This window comes from Arachis ipaensis, chromosome B8 (genome assembly GCF_059453495.1).
Source record: "Arachis ipaensis isolate K30076 ecotype BB chromosome B8, ASM5945349v1, whole genome shotgun sequence".
Taxonomy (NCBI): Eukaryota; Viridiplantae; Streptophyta; class Magnoliopsida; order Fabales; family Fabaceae; genus Arachis; species Arachis ipaensis.
The window spans coordinates 831,571-847,983 of NC_142443.1; the positions used below are offsets into that span (position 1 = coordinate 831,571).

A 16,413-nucleotide genomic window follows, 5' to 3' on the forward strand; every position below is an offset into this window, starting at 1 on the left:
CCCCCACACTCACTCGTCAAAACACGTCATGCTATGGAGAGGTATCCACATCCTTATAGGGCATGCTTCGTTCCCATCCCCAACCGATGTGGGAACTTACATTTTCATGGGACCAAGTTGTGAGTAGGTTTTACATTTATAATTGTTTAATTGTGCATCTATATTTGCTTTGACATATATCTATTTGAATTATACTCAAATATAATTTTCAAATATAATTTTTAAATATATAAATAATAAATATTAAAATACGGTTAATACATTAATAATAATAATAATCCCATGATATAATATTAGTATTATAATCTAGATAATTTTCACAATAAAATAAAAAATAATAAACACATTATTTGATATATAATAATTTTTTTTTTGAATTTTTCTCTCTTTAAACTAAATTAATAATTCTATCTGATATCTTTGCACTAAAATACACCATGAGTAGACTACTAATACTAAATAAAATAAAACATATATATATATATATATATATATATATATATATATATATATACTTGATCGTGAAATATCGATTGCTTGTTGAACCCTGTGAATTGCGTGAAAATAGGTCCATTTACAGGCCAGGGTCATAAAGGTCTATATGAGATCCTAACAACTATATGGCTAGCTATAGCAACGGAAGTTAGATTTGTGCAGGTTTAATAAATATACTAGCTTTATTACGTATCCCATGCAATAGTCAGAAATTCTTGACAATATCGCGCTGGGACAATCTGTTCCTCCCGAATACTTTGATTCAGTGCTAAAGAATTTCCTGTAGCTATATATCTATATATATATATATATATATATATATATATATATATATATATATATATTATGTTTTATTTCATTTAGTATTAGACTATTAGTAGCCTACTCATAGTTTATTTTAGTGTCAAGATATCAAATAGAATTATTAATTTAGTTTAAAGAGATAAAAAAAATTAAATTTGTTATTACTCAAAATTTTTTTACTATAATACTAATAGTATATCATAGGATTATTTTGTTGTGAAAATTATTTTTTTTTATTTTGTTGTGAAAATTATTTAGATCATAATACTAATAGTATATCATAGGATTATTATTATTAATGTACTAACCGAATTTTAATATTTATTATTTATATATATTTAAAAATTATATTTGAAAATTATTCATAATAAATAATATTTTTAAATTTGAATAATTTATTAAAAAAAGAATATTAATATAATGAATAAAAAATTTTAAAAAAATATTATTTAAAGAATAGAGATAAATAAACCCCTAACCAATTTAAATTTAGAAACAATTAAACTCCTGTCCATTTTTAAACCTGACATGTTAGTATTTTCCGTTTAGAGTTGACGGAAAAATACCCACAGAGACCATGTTGGGTCACGAAAGTAAAGGACAGGAAGCGAAGTGGATCACTTTTATGGTGAGAGGTCGCGTTGTCATTCTGAATAACATGATTATTTAAGAATATTTTATTAGTAATTAAATAACTCATGCATTTTTTTTGTGGTTTACTTGTCATAACAATTAATCACTTCACGTAAGCATTCATGATTTCATTCCATTTCTTTAGCTTATTAAACATGCCAGTTAAAATAGGATAACATTTTTCACCTCTTCTATGTTTCTAGATAGTATATTATTATTATTATTATTATTATATAAACCGTAACAACATTCCTAAATATCCCACAAGAAAAAAAAGCCTTTGATCCCAACGGCGGAAAATAAATTTATAATTTTAATTATTAATTGACAAACTTTTCAGTTTTTATTGCTTTGGAGGAAAGAAATTCTGGACGAGAATCAGAAAGTAGATGAATATTGAGGAATCAGGACTATTACCGTCATTTGACGTTTTAAAATAAGTCAAATAGTGACGTCATATTACGTTAGGTTCACTCACCGACACCGCAAATACTCAAGTAAAGCCAATTCTCAAAAGGGTAATTTAATAATTAACAAAAAAAACAAACTCATATTTAACAGCTAATACAGCATAACTCGGAAATTGGTTTCTCAGGTCTCAATAGCAAAACCATACAGTCAAAAACGGATACTTAGATATAAAAGAGAAGAGAAAAAAAAATGGAAAATATTATAAAAATGTCTCCGTGGACCTAGATAATTTAACCCACAATTCGAGATAGCAGATAAATATAAAAAAGAAGCCCATTAACATGAGAAATCTTATAACTCCCACAAGCAATCAGTTGCTGCAAATAAAATATCGTTTTCTTTGGACATATGCATGGTTGTAGTAGTAGTTGTAGAGAGGCCACAGCATATGTTATCTTGTTATGCTTCACTAAAAAAGCAAGCAAACCGCAAGAAAAACCTGTAAACAAAGCAAACATGCATGCACTCAATGCAAGAATTATAATGATAGCGTGTGTAAGTTCAACTATGTTTGTGATTCTTACCGCACAATTACACAAGCAACTACCACCTGCCAAGCTGCAACAACTTCTTTAAATGGGAAACAGCATCAACAGGCGTTATAGAACTGGGCGCAGAATGCAAGCAAAAAACAAAGGTGCATGAGCAAATTAAAGCCCAAGTCAATGGTAAAGCAATTCAAATTCTAACTGGAGATATTCGTTTTGCAATTACCTAAAAAATCTTGAAACCTATTGCAGCCCAAAGTACTCCAGAGCAAACGCTGGAGAACAAAGGGCCTGATGGAGGCCTGTTGTTACACAAAATTACCAAGATTTAGAAAATTGCAATCATACAAGAAAACACAAACTTAAAAAAAAAAAAAAAATCTACAGGGAAGTAGCTCACCTTTATAGTCTTATTCAAACAAGTTGCATCGTATGTAAAATACTTCACTGTCCAAAATTCATCTCTGAGTATCTGCATAGAGCAAAGCCAACATAGATTAGCTTTTCCCCTCAAGATTGAGATGAAAACATTCATTTAGATATTGACCTCAGGCTAATTAAAAATCATCCCATACCCCAATAGTATGAACAGGAGTATTGTAACCCTACCCTAAAACCACCCCTAACACCCGAAGAAAATTCATGCATTAATAGAAGCAGAAGAATGAGACTAAAGACTTGCCTGCGGGGTTTATTCTGCCGCTGTCCAAACTCATCATTTACAGGCTCTGCAGACAGAGAAGTTACAAGTAATAAATTAACACCAGCAACCAAAGCAACAGGTAAACAAAGTCGGAGAGAAACGATGTTGTCTTACCAGCTCTCTGTGGTGGCTTCCACTCACTAGAAGCTTTATTAGCATCAGTTTCCTTGCTGCAAATATACAATAATTAAAACACAAATGATAAGAACCAGGTAAATGATTCCGCAATATGAAAGCAAATAATAATTCCAACCTTGAAGTAGCTGTTGCAGATGCCTGCCCTGACTGTCGACCATGATAGGCACCGTCAACAGTGAGATAGGGTGGACAGTATGTAGCCCCTAAAGCTCCTGCTGCACCGGCCAAAACAGGTAGCCTGAAACCAAAGAAGGAAGTAGTAAACAACTGTTCCACTAAAAATAGAAAGAGTAAACTGAAGGAAATAGAAAGTGAGAAGTGAAAACCAAAACAGTAAATTAGCAAATATACTAGTCCTTCAAAAATTTAAAAACGAATAAAATGCCAAAATTGATATCAGTACCATGTCATTTCAGAGTTTCCCAAACCATTAGGCTGAGCAACATATCCTGGGAATGCCATGCCAACAGCAGGGACTCCAATACCCCCAGGATGCTGGCCTCCAAACTGCATAACTGTGTCCAATCATAGCCCAATTGAAGTTAGAAACAAATAATGGTGGGTAGTTGGAAGAAAAAGACAGTGTAAAAGGAATCCAAAGGGAAAACATATAACAAAACCAATGGGATTCCAATAAATACAAAAGTACACAGCAAGAACACAGTATATAACAATTTCTCATCTGATGGATTAGTGATGTTATATAACATTTTAATACATAAGAAAGTCCCACTAAAACACCAAAATGAGAAACTGCAAAAAGAAGGCTGTATCAAACGTTCTAAATGAAAATGCAGTATGAAATAGCAACTAAATTAACAAACCTGGCAAGAAGGCTGGGAAGTTTGGATCTCCATGATTACCCCCCATATTTCCAGCAGCCCCCATAGCTCCACCATAAACGAAAGAGCCCCTTCCACTTCCCTGAGAACCCCCCCTTCCCTTCCCAACCAATGCACCTTTAGATTTACCTGATTCTGAAGTAGCGTCAATTTCTCCAGAATCCAACGAACTGATTGCCACAGATGTTTTTGGCGGAGATGAAGCTTGAGAACCGGTGCCAGGACGTTGACCAATCTGTGGAGCAGAGGCTTGCAAAGTGGTTGGAATTCGTGCTGGCGCATGATTCCTCTGGACAGTTGACTGGTGTTGTGTTGGAGCAAATTTGTTCACTTGATTATGTGCAATAGCAGGCTGAAAATTCATCTGTACTGGAATTGCCCCACCCCTCAATGGAGCCCTTGAGTGAGAAGATTGAGAAGCATTAACCCCAGATGATCCAGGAGGTACAGCATGCATACTGTTCAAGGACTTGCCAACAGACGGATTGATGGACTCTTCAATATACAGCTTATCCATACCTATAGTAGTATCAACAACATTCTTTCCACGAAGCAAAGAATTGTTTTGTTGAACTGAAACTCCCTCTTCCACAACTCCAGGACGACCACTCCTGCTTGTGCTGCCAGTTTGGACATCCCTTTTTGATGCCAGATTCATCTCTTTGTTGGATGAGCCTGAAGGGTAAAACGGGGGAGATGCGTAATTCAAATTCGAAGACACTTGTTTCTTAGCAGCAGGCACAGGATCTGATTCATAATTGGAGGTAGATCCAGCGGTTCTCCCTGAACTAGTATGTGAAGTTTTCTCAAAAGGCTTTGAAGAAGATCTTAGCAAAATAAACAAAACAATAATTAGAAAGTCTTGACATTTAAGCATACCATGACTCCAACCATTCTTATAAAATGCTAACGTGATACTCACTGTCTATTTTGCATCTGGGATGTTTGATCACCATTTTTCATGGCAGGCTCATACCGCCGTGGCCCTCTCCCTCGCACAACCGCTTTCGGAACCTGAGTTTGATTACCACTGTTTTCATACCCTTTCCTATTTCCTCGAGCATATCCTCCACGACCAACACCACGACTTTTACCCCGCCCTCCTCTATAGTTACCCCTAGAAAGCTTCCTTCCCTGGATTGTATACAGAATGCATTAAAAAAAAGTGTCACTGAAGAAAAAGGTAAAAATACTAGTATTAGATTTGTAGACGATGATAGTAACATATGGACCAGCTAGTTTGATTAACGGACTACAAAATCATGGACTAAATGATAAGTTCTAAATGTCAGAAGCTTGTAATTTCAGATATAAATGTCAGGAATATGATCACCTCCTTGTAGTGCCTTTCCTGAGAAGTAATCTCCTCATACTTATCGTGTCCCCATTTCCTATCATCTTTAGACTCCCACAGCCTCCTTCCACCGCGCATTCTCCTGAAAGGGAACAAAATGCATTATTATTTAACTGAGTTCTAAAGCACTACACAGTTGATGCTAAAACTCAAAAAGAGTTTTTGGGTGAATATACCTGTGGCGAGCACCAGCATTATCCCTGAAACGGTCATCGTGCATGTAAAACACTCCAGCTGTGGGCACCGCAAATGGCTCATTCTCCTTCTTCTCCTCGTCATCCTTGTTCCCTGATTCTCCTCCTTCTTCTTCATCCTCTTCTTCCAAATGGGGTTTCTCATCAGCACCATCAGAACCCTTTGGCATAGCCACTGAGCCATTCACACCCCCACCTTCATCAATGCCCCTCTCCTCCTCGTACACCTCGTCTTCTTCCTCCTCCTCATCCAATTCTTCTTCTTCAGCTTCTTCCTCGTCCAATTCCTCTTCTTCCTCCTCCTCATCGTAATCGGCCACTCCTCCCTCGCCGTCGGAAACATCGGAACAAATCACGCGGCGATCTGCACCCTTGGCTTCAGCTTCAAGTTCGGCTTCTGCTTCAGCGTCACCTTCATCGTCACTCGCCTCAACCCTCCTCCGCATTCCGAGGGCTCGTTTAGACTCCTCGGGATCACTCTCGTACTCAACATCTTCTTCGCCACCGCTGCCCATCAATGCCAAAACCTAAACCCCCCAAATTCAAACTTCGATCAAGCGCAACCAACCAAAACGCGCGTCACAGTAAAACTCAATGAAAAAGAAAACCAAAAAGCTTTCTGCTGCAAAGGCCAAAAACGAATGAGGCAAAATCGCAGCCAATTGGAAACCGAAACCGAAAACGATAAACAAAGTAGACGATTTGCGTAGAGAGGGAAAACGGGGAATTGAGGAAGGGAAGGTGAAGAAGATTATAGATTGAATTGAAGTCGGGTTGTAGAGGGGGCGAAACCCTAGATATTTTTTTTTGGGAGATTTTAGTGTGTCGTCTCCGCAATTGAAACTGAAGGATGAAGAAACAAAACAAAACAAAAAGAAAGAAGGGTCTAAAAAAAAGAATACAGGGTTGTGGTTTATTGGAGGAATTATCTTATTGTGAAGGGTATTTATGGGAATTCAATGGCGGTTGGGGATCTGACACGTGAAGTGATCAGGCCACAACACAAGGAGTAGAGAGTAGAGACTAGATATCTAACTACGTGCATCACATGCCTCTTTTTATACAGGTTTGCATATCTTTTTAATTATAATTTACAAGTTACAACTAGAAAAATATATAAATTACTTATCTTTTTATGATATAAGATAAGATATGATCTAATTTTACTCCATTTAATCAGTTTTTAACAGAATACCAAATTTTAATTATAGTTTGTTAAGAATAAAAGTAATTCGAGTTTTATAAATATTTATAGTGAACGAAAATATATTTGACCTTGGTGAGATTCAGTGTCAAACTCAATTAAATTTCAGCATTAATCAACAGATATATTGATCCAACCATATGGCGGGACATTTGAACTGTACACTGTACTGTTGATAAAAAAATTAATAATTCTATGTCTAATAAGATAAATTATTGATACAAATCTTATTACTTTTCAAACGATACACTTTATAGAAACCACTTTCATGTTTATACCCCAATTTAATTATTTTATATATCTTTATCTTGTGTATATATTATGCTAAACAAAAATATTAAATGTATATAAAATTAATTATTAATATATTTACATATATATAGATAAGTATATAATTAAATTTTTTTAATATATATTATATACTAATAATTAATTTTAATATATATTTAACATTATTATATATTTATATTCTAAATCATATTGTATCTGTAATTTTCACGAGAATCTATCATGCATTCTCCCTATTTGAGTTAATCCAAGCTAAATCTAGCTTTTAAAAAAAGGGCAGTGCTACGGTGATGAAATGAAGAATTTTCTTTTCATGCTGAAACAAGGTGGAGTGCATGGATATTGGACGCGTGTAAAGATGTTTCCCAAGACAAAACAAATCTGACGGAAGCAGAGAAACAATAGGCTTTAACTTGTCAAAGTGATTAATAAGTTAGGTAGTAGATTATGTTAATTAAGGTGGTTAAGTGTTTGGGCCAATTTGATTTGAAGCCCAAAAATTTTTTTTGAAGCTATGTTATGCGTTGAAGAAAAATAGATTGGGATGCTCTGTGGAAAATTTTTTTTGAAGCTATGTTATGCGTTGAAGAAAAATAGATTGGGATGCTCTCTGGGCTTACTCTCAACAATAATAATAATAATAATAATAATAATAATAATAATAATAATAATAATAAGTGTTGGAACCTTGGAGGAACTAGGGTAACCCACGCTGTAACGATTTCAGGAAGGGGAAGGGTGACGGGCATAGACAGTGAAAGGGCAAAAAAATGGAAGGGTACAAAGGGATACGAGCAAGAGCGGCGCTGATTTATGTCCAAACCATTTACTCCGGTAAGTTTTTCTAACAGAACAGTTTAATTTTGTACATTGAAGATAATGCTTGTTACCGTTGATACCCCGTTGCCTCAAGACAGCGCTTTCTTAAACCCTTCTTTCAGGTTTCAACTTTCACCAGTTCATCCAATCCCAACAATAAGATCTGAATAGAGGAAGACAGAAAAGAGAAGACGAAATTCAAGAATCAGAGTCCTCTTTTTGGCCATCGAAATTGTAAGTTTTCATCTTCTACTTATTTTTGAGGATGTGATGAAAAATAAGTATATGCAGTTGATACCAAGTTTTCTTTATTTGTAAGTTTTATGGGGAATTTGTTGCTAATTCATATAATTTGTGATGTAAATTATTTTTCTGAAGTAATGATGGTTGAGAATAATTTTTAGAAATAAAAAGAAGTTGTTATTGTTGCTGAATGGTTGATTGTAAAATTGTTTAGACTAAGTTGATGAGTAGTTTGTGATGTCAGATATTTTTGCTGCATGTTGATGAGTAATTGTTTATGAAATATCCTATTATGCCACTGCAGTATTGTATTTTCGTAATTAATGAATCACAATGGTGACGAGATTTGTTGTTGCTGTGTTACTGAGCAGTTACTTTTATTATTTATCTTGATGGAAATAATCTTCCAGGGTATTCGTTGTTGAATTTAGTGAACTCCAAAATTTACTGAAAATTTTGAATGGCTGAGAGTGGATATGAATTGTCGGATGAAGAAGCCGATGAGTATCGAGATGTATTGCAGTTGAGTAAGGAAGATATAATGAACAAGGCATTCCGTAGCGATGAAGCAGCATATGAATTTTACAGGATGTTAGGCAAATGTTTTGGTTTTGGTATTCGAAAGGGTGACTCGGGAAAAGATGACAGTGGAAGGGTTATTCGTCGTAGATTTTTTTGTAATAGAGCGGGCCTGAGAGAACGTCGTCACTATGATAGGCTAGATAGGCAGAGAAGTCATAAACCGGAAACGCGGACAAATTGTGAGGCAAAGTTGTCAATCTTCCTTGATGTGGTCAGTGGTATATGGAGGGTGAGAAAAATAGTATTGGATCATAACCACGATTTAACTCCGACATATATGGTTCATATGATGACGAATTTTAGAGAAATAAATTGTTCCGCTAAGGCACAAATATCTGGTATGCAGGCTCATGGTGTTCCGACGTCTAAGATTCTGGGGTATATGGCTGGACAGTCTGGTGGCTATTCTCTAATGGGCTTCACTAAGAAGGATGCTTACAATTATATTAACAAGGCTAAGCGTGCAAAGATTATTGATGGGGACGCTAACGCCGCTGTTGTATACTTGGAGGGGAAAGCGGGGGCTGATCCGATGTCGATGGCTAGGTATAATCTTACTAAGGATAATATGCTAGCCAATATGTTTTGGGCGGATGGTGGCAGTAGAGTTGATTACCAATACTTTGGGGATGTTCTAGCCTTTGATTCGACCTACAAGAAAAATAAATATCAGAGGCCGCTGGTGATATTTTCTGGTGTGAATAACCATAAGCAGACGACAATATTTGGGTTTGGCGTGGTGTTAGATGAAAGCGTTGGGTCTTATAAGTGGTTGCTGGAAAATTTGTTGGAAGTCATGTGTAACAAGAAGCCGTCGGTTGTCGTCACGGATGGCTGTGATTCAATGAAAGCTGCAATCAAGTCTGTTTTTCCGGAGGCAACGCATCGATTGTGTGCTTGGCATATGGAGAAGAATGTAACCGCTAATGTGAAGGAAGAGGGACTACGACAATGTTTCACCCGGTGGCTGTATTCAGAAATGGAAATAGATGAATTTGAGGCTGAGTGGGATGATGCCATTGAAGAGTATGGGTTGCAGAACAGTTTTTGGGCCAAAGAAACTTTTCAGAAGAGGATGATGTGGGCTAATGCGTATTTACAGGACAAGTTCTGTGCAGGGTTTCGGACAACATCCCGGTGCGAAGGCATTAACGCATACGTGAAGAATTTTCTTAAGTCTAGGCACAGTCTCCTTGATATGGTTAAAAATTTGGAGTTGGTCGTGCGAGAGTACCGAAATAACGAATTAGTTGCACAATTTAGATCACTCCATGGGATGCCAGTAATGACAACTTGTTTGGATCCTCTTGAAAGGTATGCTGCAGATGCATACACACGGGAGATATTCGTTGATGCGAAGAAGGAAATAGTGGGTGTCGGTGCAGTTAATTTTGTAGCCAAGATAAGACGTTCTACTACAATGGTGTACACGTTGGAGGAATACGGTGACCCAGGTAGAGAGGTGATTGTCCTGTACGATAGGGTTTCAAGGAAAATGGAGTGCGCATGCAATTTTTGGAGGCAAAAGGGAATACCTTGTAGGCATATGTTTTTTGTAATGAAGCATGAGCACTTGACTCGAATTCCTAATAGCCTGGTTCTGAAGAGGTGGCGAAAGGATGCAAAGTCGTTGGATAAGTATGCTGAGATCACGGAAGTTGGTAGTGAAATTGGTTTCTTGTTGCGCCATGGTGCACTTCATGCAGCCGCACAGTGGATGCTTTATGTTGGAGCCAAGAGCCCTTTGTCTTTCACACAGGCGCTTAAAGGTCTCCATGCGCTGTGTCAAGAACTGGATAGAGGCCCTGAAAATGGGGGTCAGAAGAAAGCTCTTGATATGGTTGACTTACACGACCCTGTTGTTGCGAAGACTAAGGGTGCCCCTCGTGTGAGGAGGCAGGGCGGACGGAAGAGGCGCTGCACCCGTTGTCGCAAAACGGGTCACACAAAACGACACTGCAATGCCGACCGGTCCTTTGTTTCCAAATCTGAAGAGAGCAAAGATTTTCAGGCTACAACTTTAGGGTCGGAGGAGTCTTCACCGACGGAATGGGTGAGAACACCGCATACCCATGTTGATTGTAGCAAGCATAGTTTTCCTTTTAAAAAATTAGGTGTTTTTGTTTCCTTACGATGGCCTCATTCAGCTGTTTGGCGTGCAGATCCGATTCGAACAAGGGAAGAAGGGTGTTACCGGTCCCAATAATTTGTGTGCACCGATTTGGCTGGAGGCATCAGGTTCGAAGATTACCTCACAACATGAAATTTCTGCTGCAGCTGGACATAAGGAGACTATGGAATGGGAGCCGAACACGATAAGTAACACCGACGAAGTAATAGCACAGGTATGTGGTTTTTGTTTCCTAGTCGTACTCAAATAACTGACTTCTGCACTCATGTTCTAATGGCACGTTAAAATAGATGTTCAAACCAGAATTGAGTAATTATGTTTACTTTTACCTATGCAGCTGATGACTGAAATAACTTATCTCAGTTCAAGATTGGGTTCGAGCTCCGCAGCATAAATAGTTGTCCAATTTGGTGTTCCTTAGAGAATTCTGCCTCGTGTGATAATAGAAGTGGTTTATGGTCTTTCTTATTTTAAGTGTTAGTTCTTATATATGCTTGAGTTTATTATTTGCTGGGTAAAAAGAATGGCTACTTAAGTGCCAATGAAATGTAAATTCAAGCATTGATTAATGAGATGTGGATCACTTGTTATATGTTTAGGGTGGAAAATTCTTGCAGGGAAGTATTTGCTATTTGTGTACGTTCGTTACATGAAGTGTGTCTAATAGCCTTGTTTTGATGGTAGCATGAAGTGCAACTAGCATCTGAGGAGACCATTGAAAGATTAACATGAGAGTAACGAAGTGAATACACGAATTAGTAATGGGTAGGCGTAAATTAATTAAGACTCTTTGATATTTAGTTGAGGAGTAACATGAGATTACTGAATCCAATAGTATGAGTAGTAACAGTAACGCGTAACATAACTTTTGATAGTCTTCCATTTGCTGGCAGATCCACTTCCATTTAGTATGCCATTGTTGTTACTTGACAGTATAGCGTTATCATAAATTACTTTCAACTGTTTTTAACCAGCCTTGTTCTATTGAAGAGCAAAAAAATGCAGGCATGTTCTATTTGAGTTTTCGTGCTAGCGGTGGTAAGTTAAAATGTTTAAAGGCTTTAATCAACGAAACTAGCTAGTGAACATTCAATCGCGACTTATGATTACAGTCTTCATAAGTGGTTAGAATTGAGTCTATGGTACCATAGACTTTCACTCACTCATGTTTTCCATGTGCATGGGTTGTTAAGAAATGTAATATTAAAACTAGTTATTCCTCGGGAGGTTGGTTCAATCACTTGGACTACTTTCCATCGGCAGGAACAAGTTTACTTACTGAATATGGAGTAGCATTTCATATACAATTTGTATCTACAGAGGAACATTCACATCATCCTATACGATTACTTTGACTTCTGAGTACAAAATGGTGACCAACAATTACAATCCAAAAAATTTCATCAGGCGCATGTATGGGCACAAAAAAAAAATTAAAGCAAAGCAGATCTCTGTTGAGGCATTTAACTCCAACTAATGTTACCCCAATAGGTGCGGTCACACGACAAGGTTGGTTGTACCCAGATTGTGGTTCTGTCATACTAAGTCAAAAAATTCACTACCTACAAAAGTGTCTAACCAAGACCAATTCCTATTACCAAAGATCCGTTAAAGCATTCCATACTGCATTCAACAACCCAAAAAAGTTTATACTTTCAGCCACATATAACCTAGGGACTTAGTGGCCCCACAGGACTACGGGTCCTGTTTCTTGGTCTAGCTCCTTTCAAGTAAGAGCATATCATATTCCTGTCCCAGAATTGAACCGCTTTTTGTTGAACTTCTTCGGAGATTGGGTTGTGCTCACCCATAACTAGATCAATAGCAATGGTCATTCTGGTGTGTTCATTGATCACCTGTGAGGCATACACATAATGGTAACACATACATTCATTACAACCACATGTACTAAAACCCACATCTTTTACATCAAAGAAAGCAATTTGGTAAAGTCTTTAATTATCCAACCTGAAGGTCATAAGATGCCCATAAATCGTACTGGATCATCCACTCTGCAACCCAAACTCCGCAGTCGTTGCTGCGAACACAGAAATTATGGTTATAAAGAGTAAATTAACCACGGCAGATACGAAAGTGATATAGAGTTCACAGCATACGAGTCGGCTGCCTGTTGAGAAATCTGTGGCTCCTGGATCCTAAACTTGGAGATAGACTTCGGCCCAGTCGTCTTGCACTCGTATGAAGACGTCTCCGACAACAACAGCTCAAGTAACCGAGCCTACAGTGATTTGTGACATATATATTGTTATAAGCATGGGTGGTATGAGTCTTAAAAATTATGAAGAAAAGGGGAACCAATTTTGCTTATTGTTGAAGGGGCAGTCATGTCCTTGTGTCAATAGAACAAAGTCTATAACTAAGTTGATATTAAAAAAATTGGAAAAGGAGAAGGAAATTAGACTAGAATAATATGTCAGAGTAACTCACGACTTCCAGCATTTTATCTATTCGAGCCTGTCGGTCCACACTAGACTTTAATGAATCTAGATAAATCAAATTTTCATCCCACATGTCAACAATCATCAAATACCAATGGCCTCGCATGTGGAGCGGAACATAAATCTGCACCAAGAGGGACCAGAGGCAGTCAGATTGCAACTATTAGTTCTTCCTAAACGGCTAATAAATTTCTGGAATCTAACAAGTATCACCTTCAATAAATTGTCGGCGAACCCCGTGTACTTTGCTACGATGTAATCAAGAGTTGCCTTGCAGTGGTGGCCTGGGTTACTAGCTATTTGCTGCAACAATTATCATTTGGGGGACGGAAGCTCATGAATGAGTTTTACTGCCAAAAAAAACCACAGATCATTTTGCAAAAACAAAATGTAACCGGTTAAGAAAATCACCGCAAAGGTGGTTGGTAGCCACCACCGTCGTTTCTCAGCCTTATTTGAGGAAACCATTGCTACGACAAGGTTGATAACCTACGTGTGGGTCAATTTAGCCGCAAACAATTAGCGAATGTAATCTGAAACAACGAAATTATGTTGCGATGAAATTAAATAGTTGGAGTTGCTTACGTCGTCAACGACCTCCTCTCCGGGGCGTAATGTCAAGAGGGCTTCCCTATTCCCGATGCAATGTTCATTTTCCACCAGGATTTCGCTGACAGGTCGACATAACGAGGAGAAAACCGTGGTCAGTAGGGAAACTAGTTTCTGATGCTAAAAATAATTGTGCACTTCTAAAGAAGACAACCCTAATTATGTAACGGCTTACCTCGGTGATAGCCCGTTGCCGAAGATGTAGGCTGCAACAGCGAGTTCGTGGCCAACAAACTGCATCCCTGGTGGGGGCCAGAATGAGAGGTCCAAGCACTGCCTCGCGATCACGGTGTTGGATTTTAGGAAATAAATTTTCATAAGTATGTTAGTATTGTGGCCCAACATGAATATACCATTAAGAAACCCAAACATGCTACGAAATTATATTTCATTTGCATAGGAATACATAAACAGTTGACGGTTTCCGCGGTAAACGACCCAAGCGGAAAAAAAATTAAAGGGATCCATACAATAGTGATTAATAACAAATGCATTCCAATCAGATTATGACAAGGCTATTGGGCCTAACTGAATCCACCTAGGGCCCAAGATCTATTAGTGGCCCCTGAAACCGCAATGGTAACCATACTGGACTTGCAAATGTTGTGCAAAAAAGTTAACCAAAAGATTTCAAATTCCAAATTTGGCATATATGCTGGCCCAAGAAAAAGGTTAAAGAGGCCAAAAACTTGGCCAAAGGAAGTAGACAAAAAAAAAATTATCCCAGACCCAAAATATTTCTTCATTTCGACACCAATGATGAAAACTAAACAAGAAGAACATAAAGAATCAAATCAATGTTCATCCAGGGTTTCCATGCAGTGTTTCATGTACCTTTGGAGTCTCCTCCGACTTAATGTCCGCACTCCGGTGTGTGTAAAATGTCCATGGAGAGCCAGGACCTGTTGACCTTATGTTTCTTATGAGGTCTTCTGAGGAATTCCCTTCATCTTTAAATGAAAGCTTTCTCTGCGATGAACGAAATTACATATACATATGTATTCTAATACGACGAATAATTTCTTTAAAAAAAAGGTTAAAATAACACGAATCGAAAATCATTTGGAGAAATAAAAACCTGTAAGTTGAGTTCCGATGCTGGTTGGCGTGTGCCGGCTTTTCCCTTGTTGACCCTCGACATCCTTGTAGGCGTTTGGCCCGATAAACCCCGGGCAACGTCCACTTGTTCTGGTGGAGGACACTGTTGGCGTGTCGGAGCTTCACCTGAGAGAGTTCCGGCATTCGCCACCACTTTCACCGGCTCCTGAAGTGTTCCATTTTTACCGTAAATATCCACGCCTGAGGGATGCAAGTTTAGATTCAGATCCATCTTAGGTTTCTTGTCACAAGAAGCCGGTACATTCAAAGATGCTAGAAGTTCCAGCACTCGACCGTGCTGTGCCACAACTGCCGTTAAGGCTTGTATTTGGTTCGCCTGCGTCGTCAGGATCCCCAAAATCATGTTATCTCCAGTTGATGCTTTCTGCACAACGTTGACAGAAGGGAAGCACGTCACTTTACCCATGTGTAAGTGATGCTTAGACGGGTGATAAGAAGCGAAAAGTAAAAAGAAACCTTAGCATTGCAGAAAAAGAACAACATTATCATACCTGTGTCTGATCAGCGACACCACTGACTGCATCGTCCACGGTGGTTACAGGCTCCAGAGATTCATCCTTGGTTCCTCTCTTTCGACGCTTCACCGCCTCCTCAACGCTCTTCTCTTTCTGTAACTCCATCAGGAACAGTACAAGCAACTGCACAATAGAGTGAGAGTACAGTGAGTAAGGTAAGAAGTGTGCTTAAGAAGAATCCCAATAACATCGCAGTTTGTAAACAGGAGACACGTGTGACTAATAAAAAATGAAGGCAATGTTAATTGTATTTACCTAACGTCATCAACAAGGGCCCAATTCTACTCATACCGCATAGCCAACCCCATATTTGGGTATCTTATTCGTGGGTTTTTTTGGGAACAATGGAGCGTAATGGGCCGAAGGACGTCATATCTGTGGCCCTCTTCTGGAACAATACAGCACAAGCAAAAATATAAATTAAAGCTGACCCTAACTTCAAACTCAATGTATGGAGTCTCCCTCCCTTTACCCAACCAGACTTCGACCTTTGTCCATTGGATCTGCAGGCCTATTCACGTCTGCGTGACTACACAGGAGAAACATCACCTTCCTTCCCATCAGATAGATCAGATGGCTTAGTGATATCCTATGGCAGTCGTAGCAGACTATACCCGACTGTATGGGACGAAAAGTAATTATATTAATTTAAACAAGAAACCATATCAAGGTCTGCTAGTACTCAAAATTTTGTGGTGTTGTAGTAGTTGCTTCCACTGTGGAGTTCCTGGGTTAGTAAATTAAATTCATTATTAGAGGACTAATACTTGGGTCCATATTTGTTAGTACAGCATGCCAACGTTTAGCAGCGTAAAGTTAAATA

At 38.0% G+C, this 16,413-nt stretch overlaps 3 protein-coding genes across 3 annotated transcripts; 1 reads left to right on the forward strand and 2 right to left on the reverse strand.

Moving 5' to 3' along the window:
• Positions 1-1,984: 1,984 nt before the first annotated feature.
• On the reverse strand, positions 1,985-6,649 carry LOC107613156 (CASC3/Barentsz eIF4AIII binding protein). The gene is made up of 12 exons (XM_088496561.1): positions 5,604-6,649; positions 5,407-5,509; positions 4,996-5,207; positions 4,056-4,900; positions 3,635-3,746; positions 3,347-3,469; positions 3,208-3,263; positions 3,073-3,118; positions 2,791-2,862; positions 2,617-2,692; positions 2,427-2,509; positions 1,985-2,341 (listed from the first exon to the last, which is right to left on the reverse strand). The coding sequence occupies exons 1-9, from the start codon at positions 6,134-6,136 to the stop codon at positions 2,835-2,837; spliced, it is 2,058 nt and encodes a 685-aa protein (XP_088352687.1). The 5' UTR covers positions 6,137-6,649; the 3' UTR covers positions 1,985-2,341; positions 2,427-2,509; positions 2,617-2,692; positions 2,791-2,834.
• Positions 6,650-8,635: 1,986 nt separating this feature from the next.
• LOC148546966 (protein FAR1-RELATED SEQUENCE 5-like) lies at positions 8,636-11,282 on the forward strand. The gene is made up of 3 exons (XM_088497401.1): positions 8,636-10,810; positions 10,905-11,102; positions 11,226-11,282. Exons 1-3 carry the CDS (start codon positions 8,636-8,638, stop codon positions 11,280-11,282), a joined length of 2,430 nt encoding a protein of 809 aa, XP_088353527.1.
• A 1,276-nt stretch (positions 11,283-12,558) lies between these two features.
• On the reverse strand, positions 12,559-15,695 carry LOC107612038 (uncharacterized). Its single transcript, XM_016313876.3, has 11 exons — positions 15,567-15,695; positions 15,035-15,439; positions 14,791-14,925; positions 14,132-14,229; positions 13,933-14,017; positions 13,759-13,836; positions 13,561-13,650; positions 13,337-13,471; positions 13,006-13,127; positions 12,857-12,926; positions 12,559-12,744 (listed from the first exon to the last, which is right to left on the reverse strand). Exons 1-11 carry the CDS (start codon positions 15,693-15,695, stop codon positions 12,559-12,561), a joined length of 1,533 nt encoding a protein of 510 aa, XP_016169362.3.
• Positions 15,696-16,413: the final 718 nt, after the last annotated feature.

Excerpts from the sequence above, each read along its gene's own strand:
- LOC107613156 (XM_088496561.1), bottom strand. The coding sequence starts at position 6,136 with ATGGGCAGCGGTGGCGAAGAAGATGTTGAGTACGAGAGTGATCCCGAG. Across the intron at positions 5,510-5,603 it reads AATGCTGGTGCTCGCCACAG|GAGAATGCGCGGTGGAAGGA; the intron begins GTATATTCACCC and ends GTTCCCTTTCAG. Across the intron at positions 5,208-5,406 it reads AGGAAAGGCACTACAAGGAG|GGAAGGAAGCTTTCTAGGGG; the intron begins GTGATCATATTC and ends TATACAATCCAG.
- LOC148546966 (XM_088497401.1), top strand. The coding sequence starts at position 8,636 with ATGGCTGAGAGTGGATATGAATTGTCGGATGAAGAAGCCGATGAGTAT. Across the intron at positions 10,811-10,904 it reads AGTCTTCACCGACGGAATGG|CTGTTTGGCGTGCAGATCCG; the intron begins GTGAGAACACCG and ends GGCCTCATTCAG. Across the intron at positions 11,103-11,225 it reads CCGACGAAGTAATAGCACAG|CTGATGACTGAAATAACTTA; the intron begins GTATGTGGTTTT and ends TTACCTATGCAG.
- LOC107612038 (XM_016313876.3), bottom strand. The coding sequence starts at position 15,695 with ATGGAGTTACAGAAAGAGAAGAGCGTTGAGGAGGCGGTGAAGCGTCGA. Across the intron at positions 15,440-15,566 it reads GTGTCGCTGATCAGACACAG|AAAGCATCAACTGGAGATAA; the intron begins GTATGATAATGT and ends AACGTTGTGCAG. Across the intron at positions 12,927-13,005 it reads TCTCAACAGGCAGCCGACTC|CAACGACTGCGGAGTTTGGG; the intron begins GTATGCTGTGAA and ends CTGTGTTCGCAG.